Source organism: Arvicola amphibius, chromosome 10, assembly GCF_903992535.2.
Source record: "Arvicola amphibius chromosome 10, mArvAmp1.2, whole genome shotgun sequence".
NCBI classification, from domain to species: Eukaryota; Metazoa; Chordata; class Mammalia; order Rodentia; family Cricetidae; genus Arvicola; species Arvicola amphibius.
Window position 1 is genome coordinate 70,209,056 of NC_052056.1, and position 22,890 is coordinate 70,231,945.

General features: G+C 45.3%; 1 protein-coding gene and 1 long non-coding RNA gene across 5 annotated transcripts in view; one reads left to right on the plus strand and one right to left on the minus strand.

The window, feature by feature from the left end:
- The window catches only part of St6gal1 (ST6 beta-galactoside alpha-2,6-sialyltransferase 1), a 49,341-nt gene that overhangs the window by 18,814 nt on the left and 7,637 nt on the right, over positions 1–22,890 (minus strand). For 2 of the 4 annotated variants that reach the window (XM_038344623.2, XM_038344621.2), the window contains exons 3-4: positions 20,063–20,693; positions 14,500–14,597 (exon numbers count right to left, since the gene is read on the minus strand). In XM_038344623.2, coding sequence (XP_038200551.1) covers positions 14,500–14,597; positions 20,063–20,645 — 681 coding nt within the window. In that variant the 5' untranslated portion in view covers positions 20,646–20,693. Of the gene's footprint in view, positions 1–14,499; positions 14,598–18,271; positions 18,410–20,062; positions 20,694–22,890 lie in introns of those variants that run through there. The other 2 variants (XM_038344625.2, XM_038344624.2) reach the window with 2 other exon arrangements.
- Positions 6,598–17,333, plus strand: LOC119824484. The gene is made up of 3 exons (XR_005287100.1): positions 6,598–6,714; positions 14,162–14,627; positions 15,658–17,333. It is a non-coding gene; the product is annotated as an uncharacterized LOC119824484 (long non-coding RNA).

Below are 22,890 nucleotides of genomic sequence, written 5' to 3' on the forward strand. Positions count from 1 at the left end.
ACAACCCAGCTGTGTCCAATGCTAGCCTCTGCCACAAAGATGTGGGTCTGGAGGAAGCTTGAACAAACACAGGCTCAGCTTTGAAGAGAACTGCCCCACATGGCCTGCGCACCCCGCCCTGTTTCTCACAGTTGCCAGATCCTCAGTTCCCCACCCTCCACACTGATGCTGTCAGACCTTCCCCCAGCCTCCTCTTCTGACGCCTTCTTGTTCTCAGGCCCCAGCATCTTCCCATCAGGTTCCCTAGGAACATCTGCTGCTGCTAGTGGTCCTCCACTGGGCAAGCTCTGTCTCTGTCTCAGTACTCATTTGTCTGCTCCTTTTTCCAGTATATTCCTTGTCTCCCCCATTAGATAGTTTCTCCTCCAATGAGAAAAATGAACCAAAACAAAACACTTTTTACTTGATGAAAATATGCATAGCATAAACTCATGTTAGCCATTTTTGAAATAACCAAGCCCAGTGGCATTTGGGTCATCTTTTAATGTCCCAAGCTCAAGAACAATCACGTTTCTGTGCACTTATTAAAACAATCCACCTCCAGAACTGTTTACTCTTTGCGAACTGAAACACAGTACCCATTCACCAGTAAGTCCCACTCCTTCCCTCTTTCTACTTAGCAGGTTCACCAGTGACCGCTACATCTGCTCTGCTAAGAGCAACCACACAGTAGGTATCCTACTACGGCCGTCTCCTCCACTCACATCTTTTTTTTCTTTTTTTTCCACTTTGTTTTATTTTTAAAAGCAAGGTTTTTCCCAGTGTGACCCAGGGTGGCCTCAAGCTTGCCTTGCTCTCAAGCTGGAGAGCTTTCCGATTGGCTGCTAGGGTTATGCCACCAAGCCCACTTCTTCTTTTTCAAGTGTTTTCTTCCTTTCCTTTTTTTATTTTAAATTTATCTAGAAACATTCAGAATGTCAACAGAGCAGGTGCATTAAGCTTTTGGGTTTGTTTTTGGAGACGCTGCTGCTTAAGATTTTGTTTATTTGTTTGCTTTGCAATTTCAAGGTGATGTTCGGGTAACAGAACAATTTTGTCATACAAGCTGCACCAGAGACAACTGAAGAAAAGTACTGGCCCCATACAGAAAGGAACTATACAAGAACAACCCACTTTAGAGTTAAATGTCAATTTCCAACCCCATTCTGTATCACCAAGGTATTACAAATACCAGCAGAACAGGGCTACTAAAGGCACATGTGATAGGGTGTTAGATGTACCAAAAAGACACTACACTGTTGGAAAACAAATCTTACACAGCTTTATATTTTGATGTTTTTTTTTTAAAGGGTGTGAGTTTCATGGAGGGCCGGATTGGGTTTGCTCATTGTCTTAGTCAGGGTTACTACTGCTGGGATGAAACACCATGACTAAAAGCAAGCTGGGGAGAAAGTGGTTGACACTTCCACATCATGGACTATCAGTGAAGGAAGTCAGGACAGGAACTCAAGTAGGGCAGCAACCTAGAGGCAGGAACTGATGCAGAGGCCATGGAGAGGTGCTGCTTACTGGTTTGCTCCTCATGGTTTGCTCAGCTTGCTCTCTTATAGAATCCAGGACCACCAGCCCAGAGGTGGCACCACCCACAATAGGCCGCATCCTCCCCCAGCAATCAGTAATTAAGAAAATACACTGTAGCCAGATCTTATAGAGGTTATTTCTCAATTGAGATTCCCTCCCTTCAGATAGCTCTAGCTAGTTTCAATTTGACATAAAACAAGCCACACTCATTGTTGGCGTATGTTGTATAAAAGTTCAGCTGTTTTCTATGTGTAGAATTTGGCCTCTGTTATTTTACCAAACTAGTTGTTAGCTCTAAAGGAACTTTGTGGGAGGGCTGGGTAAAATGTAGAGCTTTTAATGTATAAAATAATATTTGTAAACAGATGAAATTTTTACTTCCTGTTTTCCAACTTAGATCCATTTTTCATTTTTCTTCCCTAATTGTTCTGGTCAGGTCTTGCAGTGATATTTAAATACAACAAGCACAAAGAGGTATCCTTGTCTTGTTCTTGATTTTAACGGAAGACTTTTGGTCTTTCATTATTGAGTGTGGTGTTTGCCTGTTTTACATGAATGGCACGTCTTATGCTAAGTGATTGCCTTCTACTTATAGTTTAGTAAGCGTTTCTAATCATGAAAAAGAACTGAATTTTATCAGACACTTTTGTCCAGTTAAAATAATCATTTTCCCTATTCATTCAGCCTATTATGTTATCAACACTTTATGTCAAACCATCCTTGCATCCCAGAAACAAATTCCACTTGGTCATGGCTGTAATCCCTAGTTTTGGCCATTTAATAAAGCTTGCTTCAAATTTGGCTCAAAAATTTTGGTTGAGGTCCTCTTCTCACCCAATGGGGTTAACATTTTCTGGCAGCCTTCAGTAAGATCAGACCGGTCATCCACCCAAATCCCAGGCCTTCTCTCTGGGACTCTGGAGCTGAAGGGCCACCTTGGGAGGTGTGCACCTTGAGACGGTCCAAGGCTTCAAGGCTTGCTTTCAGTTCTGTAGACTAAGAGTGGACTGCCAGGCTGGCAAAATAGCAAGTGTCTACGAAGACCTCCCATGTAAGTCATGGTCATTTTCTATGACATCTGGTTCTGCTGGAATTCCATTCTGGGATGAGGAGGGGTTTGATGGGACCCAACATCCTCCGGCCCAGGGCAAAAAAGCAAGACAGTGCGCCCCCCCCCCCCCCGCCTTGGTTCTAATTGTTTGGATACTGGAAGCCAGGACAGAAATTGGTTAGGCCCAGTTAAATGTCATAAAGCTTTGTCTGTCTGTTTTGCATATGCAGGTGGGTATGTGTTTTCTGGTATGCAAACATGGAAACCTAGACAGAACTTGATCAGGCTCAGTTGAATGTATAAATGGTGGTAGCCACGACATGTTTTTGGTTAAAAATCTGTCAAATCTATAACAAAAAAGCTTAATTTAAAACTTGAGACACAGGGTGTTGATAGTGAAAAATATATGCATAGATAATTTAAAGGAACTATGTGGCATGATTCCATTTGGGGATATAAGCAGCAACACATGGCTTGCTGACATCATTAGACAACCACAGGGCTGGTTGCCATCTTTGCTAGGGCTGGAGAAGACAGATGTCCTGTGACTTCACCACCATCTTGACTAAAGGTGACCAGGTGGGATGAGCCTACCGAAGACAGGTCTCCAAGTCATTTTGGATTAGGATGGACTTTTGTGTGATGTTAAAAATTTTAAATTATATTTGCTACAACTAGTGTATATGTGGTTCAACTCTTGTTTAGGAAAACATGTTTGAAATAGCGACCACGTGACTCTCCTCCATCTCTTTCTCAGTACAGCAGTTCCCTCTTCATCAGATTTGAAGCTTTATGAAATGGCCAGGACTATGGACACTAACCACATCCACACCTGAGGTTCCCAGTATTTGGCTGCCAATTAGTCAGAGGCTTATAAAGGCAAAACCCACACAACCCACAAGGTTATATACTTCTCTCCTTTATCCAATTATGGGCAAGCACACATCTTGACATACTTCCTGCCTATGTACCTCCTGTGTACATGTGACCAAGCATGTCTTGTGCAGTTGTGGCAAGCAAGCGTTTATACAGAAGCAAAGTCATATGACTTGTAACCTTCCATGAACAGCAACCCCCAGCATCCCGGGAAGTTATCTGTCCTTGGGCAAGTGGGACTTCCAGGTTAGAGGCATTTGTGTTCTATAGATTTCTTAAGCACAGGAATTTAAACTTAAACCATAACGTCAGCCCTCCCAGTAGGTCACACAACTTACAATCTATCCAGGAAAACATCCCATTTGCCCTTGGGAAGAATGTACATATCTTGGTTGGAGAACATCTCTACATGCCTATTACATCTAGCTAGCTTACTGTGTGATTCTCCACATGTCCTCATCTTCTCTGTGTTCTGTCCTTTACTGAGAGGGTAGCATTAAAATCTCTAACATTCCTTTACAGCTCTGGAAACCACACTCTAATGGATAAAAGAAATCATGAAAGTGTTGTGTGGTACCTGCAGAGAAAAACTGCCGAGTTCAACCGAATCTTAACCACTGGTGGGACTTTCCCAAACAAGTTAGTGGGACACAGCCTTAACTTCCATTTGGCTCAACATTTTGAAAAAACACACAATTGCGACATGTACAGAGTGGACATCTACAGCAAGCAAGCCTTGTTTACTGAAGCAGAGAGACAGTAGGTAATCTTTAGCTCAGGGCCATACTGCATAGGAATTTAGGGCTAGTCCCGGGACCAGTTTTACCAAGATTTACTTAGCACATAAAGTATTCTTAGGAATTCTTTTATGAGATGGCATAACTATAGTTCAGTAGCCCATAACAAGGGAGATCAGAGGATACTTAGAAATGATTTAAAACACAGTGAAGTATATAAAACTTACAAGATTCAGTTAAAGTACCAGAAAAGGGAAATTTTTACCTCTGCTTTCTTACATTAAAAGCTGAGAAGACCACAAATTAACATAACTTTATAACGTAAGAAGAGATACAAGCTAAATATGAAGCTAGCAGAAGGAAGAGAGAACAGTAAAGGAAAACAGGACCCAGAAGTTGGTTCTTTGCAAAATTCAACAATATTGATAAATCTTAGCTCAAGGAACAAAGGTAAAAAGAAGGAAGCTTCCCACTATTAAAACCAGAAATTATAATGGAGTCGTTTCTACAATTCTGCAGAAACTTTTAAAAAAGACTATAAAAAACTATACTATGAACAGTTACAGCACAGCCTAGATGAAATAAACAAATTTCTAGAAACAGAACCTAAGAAAACTGAACCATAATGAAACATAAAGCCTTCAGTACTTAAAACTAGTAACAAAACTGAATATTTTTTTTAATTCCAGACAAAGTCCAGGACCCCATGGCTTTATAGCAGTGAATATTAAAGTGCCAACCGCATTCTTTTTCAAAAGTTTTTCCCAAAGAATGAAGAGGAAGAAAGACTCTAACCAATTCTGTGAACATTGCCCTCCTAGTCCAACCAGCAATGACATCAGAAGGAACGAAAGCTAGATCAGTGTACCGCATGGACTGTTCCAAAGTCCTCAATAAAATGCCATCTTGGCTGACAACCTCATCAGGATACAGGTGTCAGCCATCTTTACTGTGGTTAAAGAGCGCCCATCATAGGACGCTTCTTATTCCTAATGAGCTCGCTATTCATCGCATCTCCTTTGAGACCAAGGAAGCACAAATCTCAAATACTTTGGATTGGTAAGGACTTCTGTATGGTGATAGACATATAAGGTTATGTTTGCTACAGCATACCACGTATGTCGTTTAGAATATACTCCACATGGCGATAAAAATGTAAGGTTATAAAAGTCTATTCAGATCAACCAAAGTTGGCTTAGAGCTTTACGCCTAAGTACTTACGTCTCTGCCAAGTGCTCCACACCAAGCTTCTGGAGAACTTAGACAAGTGGCAGCATATTCTGATAAATTATGTGTCGATAAATAGATCTGTGGACTCCTAAGGTCCACGCAGGTCCACAGTAACATCTGTCTAGCTTTGTCTTTGCTCGCTCTAAGCTTTAGCTGTTTGGATAAACTGAGCCATGTAAAAAAAAACTGCAATATAATGCAAAATCTGTAATGCAAAAAATGCAAACTATAAAGAAGTGTTTGGTCCCCAAGAGGGTCCTTTTCCCAGGGTTGGTCATTTGGACAGGGCCCCCCATTCTCTCAAGTGCTTGAGGAAAGTTCCTGTTCCTAGGAGAGGAGTCACTCTCCTTGTATCTGGTGGGGCCCTTCCATTAATGTGTGACCGTGGTGCCTGCTGGCTCGTCACAGGTGGCACTGGTCTCTGGGCTTCCTTAGTCTCTGCTCGCTCATGAGCCCCACCCCACCTCACAGGCCCCCTCTTCTCCAGGTCCCACCCGGCGCCGGGGGTCTTTACCATGTCACTTTTCCTTGCATTCTCAGGAGACAGCCTTGGCAGTTTGGAACAAACTTGTTTTCACCCAGAGAACAGCTATTTTGGTTTCTTTACTGAGCCTATTATCGATGATTAAAAGTTTTATTTTGATACTAAAAATTCTTCAAAATTTGACATTTTTTTTAAAGCTAAATCTAACAGAGATGGAAAATGGAGTGTAAAGCCCTATTCTTATAAAAGCTACAAACTTACTGTAATCTGTTAAGGATAATTTTTAAAAATGCAAGTTAATAATCAGTCACCTTGAACAGGATGGAATGTACAGTCCCAGTCTTTAAAAAGCTGCTTGTTGTAGACTGTTAAGGAATACAAGTGAACAGTCAGTCACCTCATAAAGGATCTAATTCTTTGACATGTCCAGAGTTAGCATCTTATATATGTTTTCTAAGTTAAGCGTGAAATAACTAGCAACAAACCATGTCTGTCTAGTTTAGATATACGTAACAGATAATGGCCCTCAAATGCTGCAGAGATCTGAGAATTTGGCATTTATAATGTTTAATAAAAAGAAGCCTTTCATGAGAGACATGCCAGCTCCTGGCAGCACACCTATCTCTTCAAAAGAAGATGATAGGCACAGAAGAACCTCCACCTGGAGCTTACTTTAAATGTGGCAAAGCTGGCCATTGAGCCAAAACAAAACAAACACCCCCCCACACACACACACAAAACTGCCTTTCACCTCAAATGCTGCCAAGACCAAACAGGACACCGGGGAGTTGGCTGCGCCGCTTTACCTAGACAAGGTAAGTCGTCATCTCCCTCCCCCAACCCCCTCCTCCACACACACACACACACACACACACACACACACGCACACACGCACACGCACATGCACGCACATGTGTGTGCGCGCACACACACACACACACGCACACACACAAGTTACTACTCCACAGGAAAGTCTGTAGGCTCTTCTGGCCCTACAGACAAAGACTGAGACCTCTGGCCCCAGCGACCACGGAGGAACCTGGTGTCGCTGTCTACGCAGCCAGTCCCTGTCATTTTTAACAGGTTTGAGCTGCTTGGTCTGCACTTGTGCTCACTCGGGTGGAATCTACCCTCCGAACTCAAACGGTATCCGATAACTAGGCCAGTGATAGCTTTTGTCTGTTTCACAGCAGCAACCAAGGCGTCCGCTGCCTTCTCAGGTCTTTTTGTGCAAAGTCCAAGCCACAGGCCTCACCCTCCTAGAGCTACTACTAGGCCAAGACACAGCTTACCGCATTACCAGACACAGAAACGGGATTCAAAGAACTCACTCTACAATGACTCCCCTCCGCAGTCAACCACCTGGGTCTCCCGGTGACTGATTAGACAGAAGGAAGGTGTTTTAAGGTGTGACGTTTGAGAGGACATGAAAGCTTAACTGGAGGTGAGAAAGTGACTTTAAAGGTGTGTAGGTGCAAGTCATAAAGATCCGAGGACGTGTAAGCTTAAATGGTGAAAAGAAAGTGATTTCAGGTCCCTAAAAGAACGAAGCTTGTTTCAGATTTCTTCCAGTCACCACGCTACTGTGAAATTAAGACTTCAAACGTTCAATTTTAACTTTAGTCAAAGGCGTTCTGATACATTATTAATCTCGCTCTGGCAGAGCCCCACTACTGTTCGCCAAGTCACAAGCCCAAGATTTCCAATTTCGTTGGGTTGTTTTCTAAGTATAGACTTAAAAGTGTTCCTCATTCTGTTGGGGAATACTATTTTGAGGTGTGTGACTTTTGTTTACGCTGCATTTGATTAACTGTGAGGCTGTAAGCCTTTGCCTGTCTGAAACAAATGATGGCCCAATAAAGAGATGAACGGCCGATAGTGAGGCAGGAGCGAGGACAGGTGGGGTTAGCAGGCAGAGGGGATAAACAGAAGGAGAAATCTGGGAGGAGAGAGAATGAGGAGAAAGAGAACAAGGAGAGGAGGATATCAGGCGCCAGCCACCCAGCCAGTCACAGAGTAAGAAATAAAGAAAGGTAGACAGAAAAAGAGAAAGATAAAAGTCCAGAGGTAAAAGGTAGTCAGGATAATTTAAGAAAAGCTGGCAAGAAACAAGCCAAGCCAAGGCCAGGCATTCATAACTAAGAATAAGCTTCTGTGTGTGATTTATTTGAGAGCTGGGTGATGGGGCCCCCAGAAAAGCCAAAAGAGCCAAAACAACAGAATATCATTGTGCTAAAAACATCTGTATAATCTGTACACATCCAGTCTTCTGGATAGAAGAAAGAATGTTAATATTTTTAATCAGAATCATTTTTGGGTCTCTATGACTCAAAGGTATCTATGAGTTTATTGCCTCTTTTACAATGTGAATTTCAGTACAGATTACAAACAGTGGGAATGCTAATGTGTCTAAAACTTATTTCTTTTTATAAATACAAAAATATTCTTATAAGATCCAGGGAGTAGACTTGGTCCAATGGATCCCAGATAAGTACTGTCAATCAACAGTCTAAGTTTCCCTATCTATTGCCTGTCCAGAGGGTTGGATCTCCCCAAACTTTCCCTGGTCTTGAGACTCCCCTCCCTCAATTACCAGGACCTAAAGAAAAAAATTCTTCCTAAAACACCTAACTTTATCTTCTGCTCCACTAGCATCCTGCCAGGTCCCCTCAAAACCTGCATCCCAGACAGCTTTGAAATGGCTACCCCCAAGTGGTCCAGTCTCACAGACTGCTTCACCTAGGCCCACACTTCCCTAGCGCCAGACTGTCCCACAGAGCCTGGAGTGAGTGAAACAGCCAGCTATCCCAGGACTTGGCCAGCACTCCAGCTATCTCAAGTCCCCAAAGATGCTGATGCCCCCAAACAACAGGAAGCAGTCTAGAGAACACAGTAACTCCATTCCCACAGTCTAGAGAATGCAGTGCCTCCATTCCCACCTCACTGGCTACCCCAGTTCCTAGTTCCTCACCTTTTAATAATAAACAAAAGGGAGGAACGTTAGTTCCTGCCATGGCAGCCACCTGCCTCAGCCACCGAGGAAGTTAGTTACATCATCACATGTTGCCATGTGCACCCCAAAAGTGTCTGCCAGGCACAGTGCTCTCTCTCTCTTTCTTTTTCTTGTCTCTTGTGTCTGTCTGCCTGCCTGCCTGCCTCTCTCGTGCCCCCACTCTGAGATGGCCTTCCATTTTTTTCACTCTTCCTCCCCGAGTCCCCCAATAAACTTTTTTATTGATTTTTATTGAGCTCTACATTTTTCTCTGCTCCCCACCCTTCCTCTCCCCTCCCCTTCAACCCTCCCCCAAGGACCCCATGCTCCCAATTTACTCAGGAGATCTTGTCTTTTTCTACTTCCCGTGTAGACTAGGTCTTTGTATGTCTCTCTTAGAGTCCTCATTGTTGCCCACTAAACTTCTTACGCAAAAGAGCTTGCGCTAGCGATAGCGACTCGTGGACCTGGTAAATGATGAGATGGAGAGAGAGGGGTTTAAAGTTACAAGGGTCTAAGAACAGGATTTCTGAGGATGTGGAAGCTTAAGTAGTAAGTTCTGCCGGTCTAAGGAAGTTATTTAAGGGATGTAAAAAAAATGAGAAGAGCTTCAGATTTCTTTCCTTTCCACTATGCTATTATTATACTAGGATGCCCAAAAGTCGGAGCTTTAACATTGATCAGTGGGGTTCTGATACGTTGGTACAGCACTGCCTGCTATGCTATTTTCAGTCACAAGTTCAAGACTTCAAATTTCCTTTGGTTGTTGACTAAGTATAGACTTAGAAGCACTGTTTATTGGGCTAAAAGCATCTGTGTCCAATCTATCTATCCAGCCCTCTGGACAGAGAAAAGAATATTCATGCTTTTTAACCCCAAGTCCTAGCTTTTGCTGCTAGGCTCGAGTCTACTCCCGCTGCTTTACAGGCATCTGTTAGCTGCTTTTCTACAATGTGGATTTCAGTACAGATTGCAAACAAGGATAATGCTAACATCTAAACGACGTTATCTCTTGAAATTCATGGAGGTGCCCTCTCTGCAATAGGTCTCCCCAGTCTGGCTCTCTACAATAACAAGGATGTATACAACAGCTGGGCAACCTGTCAAATAGCTAATGGTTTAAACTATACCCCCACAGAACAAAAGGCTATACTAATTAACAGGGCTGCTATTAATTTCCTATTGGTAATGCACCAACAATGATGCCGGGAAGTTAGGGAAGTGTGCTGTTTTCATCTGACAGTGGCAATTCAATTAAAGAAAAAAAAAATCAGGTACAAAAACTTGCAGAAAGAATTACTCAAGACACGGCCTGGGATCTGAGGTCTTGGATGCTCAAGTCCAGGCTCAGAGACACAAAGTTCATTTTCCGCTTCCTGAAGATCAAGATGTAGAACTCTCCACTCTTTCTCCAGCACCATGTCTGCCTGTGTGCCACCATGCTTCCCACCGTGACGATAATGGACTAGACCTCTGAACTGTAAGCCAGCTTTAATGTTGCTGGGGTCATCGTGTCCCTTCACAGCAACAGACACACACAAAGTAGAATTCAGCTAAGGGAGCATCCCCTCCAAGATACAGCCTGTACAAGCAGGATGCTAAAGAGGCCCGTCAGAGCAAAATTTAGGATGCAAAGATGTGAATGCTGTTTATCGGGCTTGACTGGCCACCCGACACGGCACTGACCGAACAACCGTCCATTAGGCCTATCCTCATACCAAAGGCCATGCCTCTAACAGGCAGCTCAAGGAAGCAGTTCTCTTCTTGAGAAAAACAAAATTCTGCCAGGAAGGCAAGATGACCCTGAACAGCAACTATGTGAAAGGAAATAACACTGTGTAAACAGAGACTGCTCATTTATTTCCCAGCTGTCCAGATCCAAATAAACACACAGAAACTATATTACTACAACACTGTTTGGCCAATGGCTTAGGTATATTCCTAGTTAGCTCTTATATCTTAAATTAACCCATTTCTATTAATCTGTGTATCACCATGAGGGTGTGGCCAACCAGTAAGGTTCTGGCGTCCTTCTCCTCTGGCAGTAACATGGGTGTCTGCTTGACTCCACTTACTCTCTCTCTATATCTCTGTTCGGATTGCCCACCTGGGTTTATTCTGCACTGCCATAGGCTGAAGCAGCTTCTTTATTAACCAATGGTAATAAAACATATTCCCAGCATACAGAGGGGAATCCCACATCTCACACTGTTGTACTTAAAAGAATTCTTGAATCTACTGAACCCACCAGCTCTCCCCCCAGCAGCTCTCGAATGCATTCTCTACTGTAGTGCACACCCTTTTACAGGCAGCAGGACCCTCCTAACTGTGTCCCTCGGACCAAATGAACGACCATCAGTTACATTTGCACATGGGACCATGGCAGAACCGTTCAGTAGTCTCTCCCACAGCCTACTGCCACCAGACTCTTCACAAGCCCTTCCATGTCCTCGGCAGGCTCTCATACAAGATTTCACCCAAGCTGTTTCCACAACCATCTCATCATTATTTACTCCTCCCCTGAATCCACAACTGAGTATCACCTCCCCCAGGAAGCCTTCCAGACTTCCCTGGAGTGCAGGGACCTCCTTGACAGGGCTTTCCCAGCTCCATGCTCCTCCCTCCTTCGGTCCCTCCCCCACAGTTCTGAAGTTCTCTATTGCAACTTTAGGCTTCTTGGTGTGAGTACTTGGTTTTATAGGTTGCCAGAGAAGGGGGGGGAGACTTCTGCTCAAGTCTGCACCCTTCACTCCCAGCTCCATGTCCGCAGACACAAATAGTAAAAGCAGCTGACAATTAGAGACCTACATGACAAATACAGTCAGAAGTGTTTGGAACTGCCCACACTCCAGAGCCAGGTGAGGCCCCCCTCAGCCTGCCTTCAGTGACCCAGCACCAGCAGCCACCAAATGCAACACATTTACTCTGTCGCCATCAGTCCACGCCATCATGGCCCTCTCTCTGTCTCTGTCTCTTGTCGTCCTCCCCTCCCCAGCTCAGAGGCAGCCTTTCATGCATGCCCCTCTCTCACGTGAGATCTGTTGCATAGCAACACTACCTACCTAACAAAACCCTAACACTACCTCCCACCTTTTTTCATCTGTATTTCACAAGGACTTTACAAGGAAAATACTGTTATTCTTTTCATAGAGACCTTAGGCATGGCGATTCTGCTAGTGAAATATAGAGCTGCCCTCATCCCTCAGGCAAGTTAACTGCAGAGGCCAAGAACTGACTGCTACCACATACCTAATACTCTAACCACTTGCTGAAAGAATGGATGCACGCCTGCATTGCGTGCTGGGTGAACAGATGCATGCCTGCATCGCATGCTGGGTGAACAGATGCATGTATGCATCACTGCTGGGTGAATGGATGCATGCCTGCATCACGTGCTGGATGGATGGATGCATGCATGCCTGCATCGCATGCTGGGTGAACGGATGCACGCCTACATCATGTGCTGGATGAATGGATGCACACCTGCATCATGTGCTGGGTGAACGGATGCATGCCTGTGTCACATGCTGGGTGAATGGATGCATGTCTGTATCACATGCTAGATGGACGGATGCACGTACGCACAGTTTTTAGTCCATCTCACATGGAAGCAGAGGACAGATATCAGTGCTCCATAAGGTGCTCCCAGCTCGGGACAGGAGAAGAAATATAAGGGAACCTTAACTCCATACCAGAATTTCCAGATGTGTTAATCCGAGTAGCTGGGAAGCCCAAGCTCATCCCCCTCTACCAGGCAATAAGAAACCCGTCACCCTCTTCCTTCAGGCCAGCCCAAACTCGAAGAATCTCTCATTTCCTGTGTATCTCTGCCCTGTCAATCCCTCCTTCAGGCAGGCCTCCCTGTTGATATTTTTTTTCAAATCCAGCCGCTTTTGGAGTTAAGTTCAGAGAATCTTGTTAACAAAACCATTTCTTTAACATTTATCTCTTTCATTGTTTAAATAAAGTGATATAAAAACCCCAAAATGTAGGGCTAGGGAGATGGTAAAGTGCTCGCTGGGTGTGCACAAAGACATACGTTTCATTCCTAGCACCCACGAGAAAAGACAGTGCAGGGGAGGCATAGAGAGAACCCTGGGGTTTGTGAGTCAACAAGTGCAGTTAATTTGCATCCCTGGGTCCCTGTGAAAGATCTGTCTCAGAAAAATAAAAGAAAAACTCCTAGGAAGAACACGGAGACACTGAAAGTACCAGGACACTGGAGACAGCTGCCAGAACAGAAAGTGATGGCTGTTTTTCAATTAAAAAGATAATAACACAAAGGGTTTAAACTAGGCATTGTAATTCAAGCAGATAACTCTCTGCACTAGAGAGAGGAGAATTGAGAGTTCAAGGTTAGGCTGGACAGCATAGCAAGATACTGTCCCCCAAAATAATTTTACAGGGAAAAACAAAAAACAAAAAAAACCCCAAGAAATAAGTTTGCATGCACAGCAGTTCTGTTCCTTGGCCCCCTTTCTTTCAGCTGTGGGCCTCAAATAGAAAGAACGCTACACAGGAAGTGGTGCAGGGCCAGCTGGATGGTCCTGTAAGTCAGAAAGCAAAGAGAGAGAGGTACGCTTCTTTCCTTTGCTATGGACACATCACAAGGCTGGCCAAGGGCTATCTCTTCTTCAGTGACATATCTGGGACCCAGGAGATCAAGAAACTGATCAAGCTGGCAGCTTTGATGTGGACACACTCAGCACTGGGGCCCTGCTGCAGGAAAGAAAGCAGGTTCCATGCCAGCAAAGTGCCGGAGGGGCTTTTCTGATGCTATCCAGGCCCTGGAGTGCTAGGAGGCAAACAGAGATTAAACACATACAGAGGAACAGCTAAGGGCCCCGCGTTTGCTCAGGGAAGAGCAAACCTCACTGCTAAGACTGGAGGTCCCAGCACAGAATTTATTTATTTAGAGATGGCGTCTTAATCCTGTCTCAAATCTCCTGGGTGGCTGGGACCACATGCGCATAGCACTGTGCCTGGCTATGGGCTGTGTAGAATTCAGCTTTTGTCACTATATTTAGTAACAGAACTTTTGGCAAGAACATGTCTAAAGTTCCTGCTGGCGTTGAGAAAGAAGCATGTCTACTATTCAGAAATACTTTGGGGAAGGACTTAGGAAACTTATGAAGTAATGTGTGGATTCTGGTCCACAGCCTAAGACTCCTGGGGCCCTGGTGCTGTGTCTATGCTGAGCGGTGTTTTATAGCCCAGCTCTGTGTACTTTTCACAGCCTTCTTCCTTCTCCTTCCTTCTCCCCTGGACAGCCTGTGCTCCGCTGTCTCCTGTCCAGAACTACAGGCATGATTCCCTGGTTACAAGAAAAACCCGAACCCCATTTCCCTAGACCCGAGGCGGCTCCATCAACGCACACTATCAGAGTGGAGACGATCTTCAGGATGCATCACAAGGCTGGTCATGGGATCATGGTCCCATCTTTGGTGACATATCTGTGACCCAGGAAGTCAAGAAACTTAATCAAACTGACAGCTTTGATGTGGATACCCTCGGCATTGGGGCTCACACTGTAACTGTTTTCGTCTCACGCACTATGGAGGAAAGAACTCTTACCTGAGGTGCACTATCTGCAGAAAAGAACTCTTACCTGAGAATTCATCAGGCGAATGGTGGTTTTCGTGCCCACATCCTGTTGGAAATTGGCTATAGGTGCCCCATTAAACCTCAGGACTGCATCATGATTATCTGTAAACCACAGGAAACGGAAATAGGGGGGTGAGTGCTGGCAATATGTAGGAAGAGAGAGAAGGGGAAGGGAGGCATAGGGGAGATCCAAATATAGACCGTCTATCTCATGGTGCACAGAGGAGGTTAGAATGGTGAGTGCGGTACTCAGCGATGCTCACCAAGAGGATCACCTGACTGCCAGTCACTGCAGGAGCAACAACGTCCGGCCACTAATTATGAAGATCTTTCACTAGCACCCAGTGGGCTGGGACACGACAGAAAAATGAACAAGGCCAACGTGCTATACTCATCGCAGACTCCTTTCTCAATTGCCAAAAGACCAGACTACACACACCCTCGGGCATCACCAGTAGATGGTGTTTCTAGCCCTGCCAGATTATGTTGATTCTGTATCGTATGTGCGATGTAATCCTCGCACTCTGAAAAGTGTACAATGCTTAGCACCTAGAAGGGATTCATTATGTCCCCCAAGGCAGCCCTGAAATATCTGTTCCATTTAGGAACCTGAGGCCCACAAGTCTGGTGTGGTGGAAATGGGACAGGTCATAGTACCACTTAAATTCCCAAACTGCAGGGTTGTGCTTTGCTCTTTAATTAAGCGCTTTGCTAGAAATCATATACTTCATTAACTCTAGTCAGGGTCAGACAGACCATCTCAAAAACACACAGTTACTCACTGGTCCCTGCCTTCTTTAAGCACAATTGGCAATGTTTGCACAAGTCTCTGAATCTAACATTTGACTCATCTGATGGAGGTGACAAGCGATGGTTTTTTGGTACCATCCCCATCCCTAGCCTCTGCGATCCTATGGGAGCTCACCCCAGCCTCACTTTCTCAAACAGGTTTGGGGTTGGCTAGTAAAACCTGCACCAGACTGGAGACCATCCATTGTTTGAGGATTTGGTTAGGGCTGCTCAATATCTACACAGGTCAGATTGAGAAGAACAAAAGGCATTCAGCTCTATCGGAAATGACCTGGGAAGGAGGATGTCTCCAGAATTAAGCAACGCAAGTCCTTATCTTTATTGCAGTTCCTCTTTTTTTTCTAACCCTCAGGAATCCAGACACCTTATTCACGAGAACAGCAGAACTCGGTTCCTAGACAACATGCCTTCGGAATGGTCTGGAAATGATACGGGATGAACACAGTCCAAATCTTATCAGCTTTCAGGCAGTGCTCTGCCGGGAGGGCGCAGGTCCACCTTACACAACACAGTCCAGATAAGTTCCTCAGAACCAGGCACGGGGTCGAAAGTCAGCAGTAGAACCCGCAGGAAAAGCAGACCTGTGAGAAACTACGCAGCTTTCCCAGTCAGTTCCCAGGAGGAAGGCAAGTGCTGTTTACAAGGCTGAGTTTGAGGAAACCAAACTAACACCCAGGGCTGCCTGCAGCTGTTTCTACCCCAAGGCATACCACAGCAGGAGGAGCTGAGGAAGGTCACTGTCACCAGTTGTACCCTGCAGGAGAAGAGCACCCTTCTGCTAACATCCAGCCACCTTGGGAATTATCTCCTCTCCTCTGCTTCTTCCCCTGATCTCACAGGACTGGAGGGAAATGAAATCAAAAGCAGAGCTGGAAAGTCCCACCTGACAGGAGCTGAGACTTTCTGATCCCAGGAAACAACAGGCAGAGGTCATTGTGGGGGCGCTAAGTGACCCTGAGCTGAGTCCCACCTTCCTCTTTCCCAGATACAAGCCAGTGCTCCCCTGCGCTGGTTCCAGACAAGCAACTGGCACAGTTCAAAATTGCAACTGGTATTATTTTTGTGGCTACTTCATAACTGTAGTTTTGCTGCTGCTACAAATCGTACTATAAATATTTGTGTTTTCTGATGGTCTTAGGTGACCCCTGTGAAAGGCTCATTCCCTCCCCCGCCCGACAAAGGGGTGACAACTCATAAGTTGAGAACCACTGGGCTGGGGACAGGAAAATGAAGAGAAGAAGAAAGATGCACAGGTCAGCACAGAAGAGCACAGGACAGGGGCATAAAGTCTATATTTTAAAAAAAAAAAGACTAAAATCCAAAGTTCCAAAGTCCTTATTGAGTCGTCACTTCTCGCCACTGATTCCTGTGATTCCTGGAGCTCTTTCTGGCCTAACCCCTCCCCCTTCTCCACCCACTGGCCCCCACAATCCCAGCACACCCTATCGTTCTCCCTGCAGCTTTCATTTCTTGATTTTGCCTCAGACTGTTGTTTTTCTTTCCACTGGGGAAGCAAGAAGAGATTAACCCAGCCAAATTCACTGGAGGTCAATATCGTTATGAGACGTCAGAGAACCAAGCAAGGTTATCTTTGGGTCATGTGACCACTTTCAACCCCTACTCTGTTGACAAGCAAGTTGTGCAAATCTCTCGGGCCTCCACAGTTAACTCCTAGGAACTGCTAGGGGTGCAACAGGTACTGCACAAGGCATAGCCAGTCCACGGCCCAGCTTGCAGGGATGGGGGTGGGGGGTGTGTCCCTAGCCGAAAACCCGTGAAGAGCTCATAGCTTCTAGAGGAGAACGAATCAGTTTCCTTTAAGGGTGTAGCCCCTAGTGGGCAGACCAAGCTGCAGTGGATGGCCGGCCCCAAGCCCATGAGCATGTGAGCAATACAAACTGGAATGCAGCGAGTTATTAAAACAAGAAGAGCTCTAGAAGTTAGGAGCAGACAGGGATGGATCTAGCAGGGGAGGGTGGGGAGTGACTATGTTCAAAATAAACTATGTGCATATACGAAATTCTCAAAGCATGAACAAAAATATATTTTTGAAACTGAGGGGTTGGAGAGATGACTCGGCAGTGAAGAACACTGAATGCCCTTCCAGAGGATCCAGGTCCTGTTTCCAGCATCCACATGGCTGTCCACCACTGTGTGTAACTCCAGGACCAGGGATCTGATAGCCTCCATGGGTACTAGTCGTGTACATAGTACATAGACATACATGTGGGCAAAACACCCGGACACAAAACTAAATTTAAAAAGACGATAAAAGCAGGTATGCCAAGCACACAGAAAGTACACAATGTATTATTTCTACTGGTGATAGTATGCTAAAAAATATGCTATTATTTGAAATAAAATCCTCAACTTACCTACATAGCTTATACACATTAGTACACTATTAATAAATAATAAAAAATAAATAATAATAACAATAATAATAATAACAAAAGGATCCAATGATTATGGAGCCACCATAGTCTAATTTGTGAAAGTACTGGAGGCCAAGGCATTGAGGAGTCTCTCTAGTGAACAATTTTGTCATGGATGAAAAGAGAACCACCAAAGCTCATGATGTGATGACTCCGACCATAAAATTATTTTCATTACTACTTCATAACTATAATTTTTCTGCTATTATGAATTATAATGTAAATATCTGATCTGCAGGCTATCTAATATGTGACCCTGCTGGGGGTCACAACATGACAGAAATCAATCACATTTTGTTTCTAGAAGGAAGTCCAAAGAAACCAAAAGGGCAAAAGCTAAAGTTAGGGTGGGGCTGGTCATTTTAGGGATCTCATTAGAACCACTACAGACTGGGAGAAAATGTGATTTCACCTCCTGCTCTAGAGAATCCAGTTTGGGTCTGCATTCCTTCTTTGCAAGTTTATGCCTGGCTTCGGGCCGTTCTCCCTGGCAGTCACCAAAAGGAAATTAAAAGAAGTAAATGACCTCACCTTCTCCAGGACCCCAGCCTGATGGTGAGACTTTCTCTATAGCTAGAGTTCTCTCAGAATAACATAAATAAATGGCTTGCACAAATTGGTTAGCTCTCAGTTGCAGGTCTGCCAATATGAACAGACTTTGGCTCTTTATTAGCTGCTAGGGGTTCATGAGGAGCAAGCCAGTGTATTTTGACCTGGGGTTCTCTTTCCATCACAGAGCCCTCTGAGAATCAGGCACACAATTAGGAAATGGCAGGCAGACTTGCAAACACCTAACCCCTGGGTAGCTTTGCCTGCAACTTTCAAAAGTCATGAAACATCTGGTGTTAGCCTATAACCCCCGACCCCCACCCCACCTTAGGAGTTCCTGCTGGAAGGTCTACAAGGGCTCATCAGCTGAAGGCACTCACTGCCCAAGCATGGGAACCTGAGTTTGATCTGTAGAACACACATCAAGGTGGCAGGAAAGAACTAACTCCATGAGGTTGTCTCCTGACCTCCATGCCCACACCCAGTACAGACACACACGTGTGTGCATATGTGCGTGCACGTGCGCGTGCACACAAATTGCTGCTGAATTAATATATATTTTTCCTTTTTTTTCTTTTTAAGAGAAAAGGTGAAAATTAGCCCGGTGAGATTTAAAGGAATTTACCGCATAGCAGACTCGCGACTTAGACAGCTCAGGGGGTAAAATGAAAGCGTGTAGACAGGAGGCCAAGCTCTCAGGACCCACCTGAAGCCAGACACAGAGACAGGAGAATCTCCAGTAGCTCACGGGCCAGCTAGCCTGGGGTACCCAGCAGTGGCAAACCATGAAAAGACCCTGTCTAAAACAAGGTGGAAGGGGACGGCCAAAGCCTGAGGCTAACCTCTGTGGTACGTGGCTGCCCACTCTCCACAGGGTTTTAAAGAGACAGACATGAGCTTAAATACTGAAAGCAAAGTTGAGTTCTATGCCTTAAGTATTTTTGAGGGTCAGCTGTAGGATCTTCGCTTTTAGGCAACGCTACAACTTTTTTTTTAATGGAATATTCCATAGAGCACCAGTTTTTGAAACAGAGAAAAAAAATATTCTAACGGAGAAAGATACAGGAGACCTTCAAGTGATGTCAGGGAAGAGGGGATAGAGAGACTGTAAGTGCCAGAGTCCAGGGAGGACTGGGGCAAAACAGTGGCTTCCAGATATGACAGAATCATTGCACTGCCCGCTCATGGCGGCTGCAGTTGCCCTACCCAAGACCTACGTAAGCTCAGTAACCTCAAGTCAGCATGGGTGGGGGAGGGACACCTGAGAGCCCACCCCTAGGTGGGGAAGTATCAACAGCTGATGGCTTCGGGGTGAAGGACTCGGTTTTCTTCAGCGGTATGGAAGCTGGTAGGTTGCTCATGCTATAGCGGAGGACCACACCCATGTGCCTATGGGCACACTCATCTGACTCAGGTTATAAAAGACAAGGGGGAGAAAGGGAAGACGGAGGTAGGAAGGGGATGTGGTGGGGAATCTAGGGAAAGGGAGAAGGAGGGAGTGGATTGAATATAGTTAAAAGACTGCGTACGTGTGGGAAATTCTCAAAGAAGCAATTCTTAAAATTATATTAAAAGAAACAGTACTTAAGCCTTGGTCCCTTTCTTTTCCGATAGATCTTTGGGGACGTTTTTCATTCCAAGAAAGACGGCTGAAAACGCTGTCCTGGGACAACTCTGCCAGTCCTCTGAGCTATGCACAGGTTCTTGCTCTAGTGCTCTGAAATGCCCTAACCAGTCCCAGAGCATCAGCCACTCAGAGGACACTTGACATACCAATCTCTTTGCCCAGCTGGGAGGACTTCAGCGATCCCGCGGAGGAGACCACGGCACACCTGTGCCACGGCCCAGCCTTGGTCCGAATGTTCTCTTTGGGCAGGTAACCCTTCCATTCACTAGTGTTGAAGGGAAAATCTGTGGCCTCTACCATGGATACATTCACGTGGTCTCGAAGGTGGCAGCGCAGGGCCTCTGCACTGAGCTTGACTCCGGGCCCTGGCCCCTTGTATGACACTTTATACTTGTTCATGTTCAGATAATTCTTCAGGATCTTTTGCAGCCTGGGGTTCAGGTTTTTGGCTGAGGAGTCCTTGTCCCACACCTGGTAGGAAGGTGATGATTTGACGTTGGCCGTGCCCCTGAGATGACGGAGGATGTGACTGTCCTGCTTAGGGTCTTGTTTGCTGCTTGCAGACATAGACTGGAAACGAGATCCCATGGCCAGTTTCGACACCTGAAATTCCTTGGCTTGCAACTTAAAAGCCTCATAGCTCCCTTTCCTCCACACACAGATGACTGCAAACAGGAGAAACACCAGGACGATGTAGCTGAATTTTTTCTTCAGGTTGGTGTGAATCATAATGGAAGATAGAGCCAGGAAGGCCACCGTTCTGAGCGGGAGCCAAGCCTAAGAAAAGTAGAACAAGGGGGAGAGCGATGATGGAGAGGATATCCAAAGCAGCATGCAGGGGGGTGATGAGCCAAGCAAAGGATCTCGCACAAATGGACTTGAAGTCCAGCTCCGACGGCCTCCCACCAATGATGCATCCTTGAACAAGCTGGGGGGTGGGCGAGGCTCTGAATTGTAGACAGTAGACAGCATTCCTCTGAACGCTTCCCTGAGCCCTGAACATTTACGCATCTTCCCCTGCCCCATTTAGTCTGTGCACCGTGACTCTGGACCTCTGGTATTCTGCTCTAGCTCACTCACAAAGCTTAAACCAGACTCTCGTATCATTCCACTCCTACAGCCCATGCTCTGTGAAACAAAGACACAAATGCTTGAAAGCAACAGTAACAAGAGAGCAGACTGTACACAAGACCCAGCCTCTCGGAAGTCCTACATCAGTTAAAAGAGCCAGAGAAATCCCCCATGCACTTGCAATACACTTCCGGAAGACCTAGGATCTGGGACTTCTAGACAAGAGTTAGCCTCACAGGCCAACACTCCGTGTACCCAAGTAGCTAGATCATTTTTATTGCAGAGGATAGGAAATCTTGATAAGATAGAAGAGAGAGTTCCCTTTCTATCTGGGTAAAGGGTTACTTTGTTTTCTCAAAATCCACTGTGTAACTAAATGGAAGATGGGAGCACTTTGAACTCAAACAAGGTCTGTACCCTTTGGAAAACACTAAATTCTTTCTTCTCCTGAGTTTACGCCCTGTGCTGAGTCAAAGCCATTGCCCCAGGGGCTTTGCTTGTACTGGGAGTCTGACATCCTTTCCCACCAAGCTTGTTCCTAAGGATGCTTGCGATAAGGCAGTAGAACTACTAGACGGGAAATTCACAAAACCTGGGCTCTCGATTCCTTTCTTAGGGACCTTGACCACATCAACACCTCTGCCCCGAGCATCTACGGAATAGTCACATCTGCCCATCTCCTCTGTGGTGTGTGGGCAGTGTTAAAGGGTGTGCTAACCAGCTGAAACTACAAAGAGCAAAGGCTAGAGAGGCACTGAGTAGAGAAGGGAGAGCAGCCATTGGCCAAGAGGGCCAGGTGGACAGCAATGGGCTGAGTGAGGGTAGAATGGGGCATATTTTAGAAGCCATTAGAATGTGCTTAGAGGGAGAAGACTTCAGATGCAATCTTAGGACGTGAGAGACCAAAGGCTTGTCACACCTTTGGAAAAAAAATTAAATTTCTCCAGACATGTACTAGGTCTAACCACGTGACCATATGACAGCTCAAGAGTCACTAGAGGAGAGATCACATTTAAGAAACCCTACTACAACTTGGCAGTGAGTGGTGGCGCACACCTTTAATCCCAGCACTAGGGAGGTGGAGGCAGGTGGACCACCGAGTTCAAGGCCAGCCTGGTCTACAGAGTGAGTTCCAAGACAGCCAGGGCTACACAGAGAAACCCTGTCTTGAAATAAAATAAATAATAAATAATAAAAGAAAGGAAGGAAGAAAGAAACCCTATTACTCAGGCACTGTATCTGCAATGTCTTACCAAACACACACTACAAAGTAAATTTTTCCGACTCTGTGAGTGAATGAAGACAGTAAGACTTTAATAGTCTTCTCCAGTGTCAGCAGCTCACCACACTGCTAGAACCAGGATTCCAGTTCAGGCCAGTCTGTATCTAATGGTGAATAGCAGCGGTTCTCAACCTGTGGGTGGAAACCCCTTTGGGAGTCACATTCAGATACGCAGAGTATCTGCTACTTACATTAGGATTCATAACACTAGCAAATTCACAGTTATGAAGTAGCAACAAAATCATTTTATGGTTGGGGGATCACCACAACACGAGGAACTGCATTAAAGGGTCACAGCTTTTGAAAGACTGAGAACCACTGGTTGACAGTCTTTACACTGAAGGACAGAAATCTTCAGTCAGGATCAGTGAACAGTAAGTGTTGACCAGAAGCTAGAGTGCCCAAGGATGAAACTCTCAGAGCAAAGCGTCCTCTATCAGGCTCCATTGGTGGGCTCCATTTACTGGAGCTCTTTCATACGAATTAAGTGTTATAATATTCAGGGTGGTGCTCCCATGGGCTCCATGTGTAGGCTGGGAAAGCAATTCTGAACTCGTGTGAATGGTGTAGGAATGGTGAGCTGGAATGTGACTTACAATCCTAAGCAAGGGGTGAAGGCAG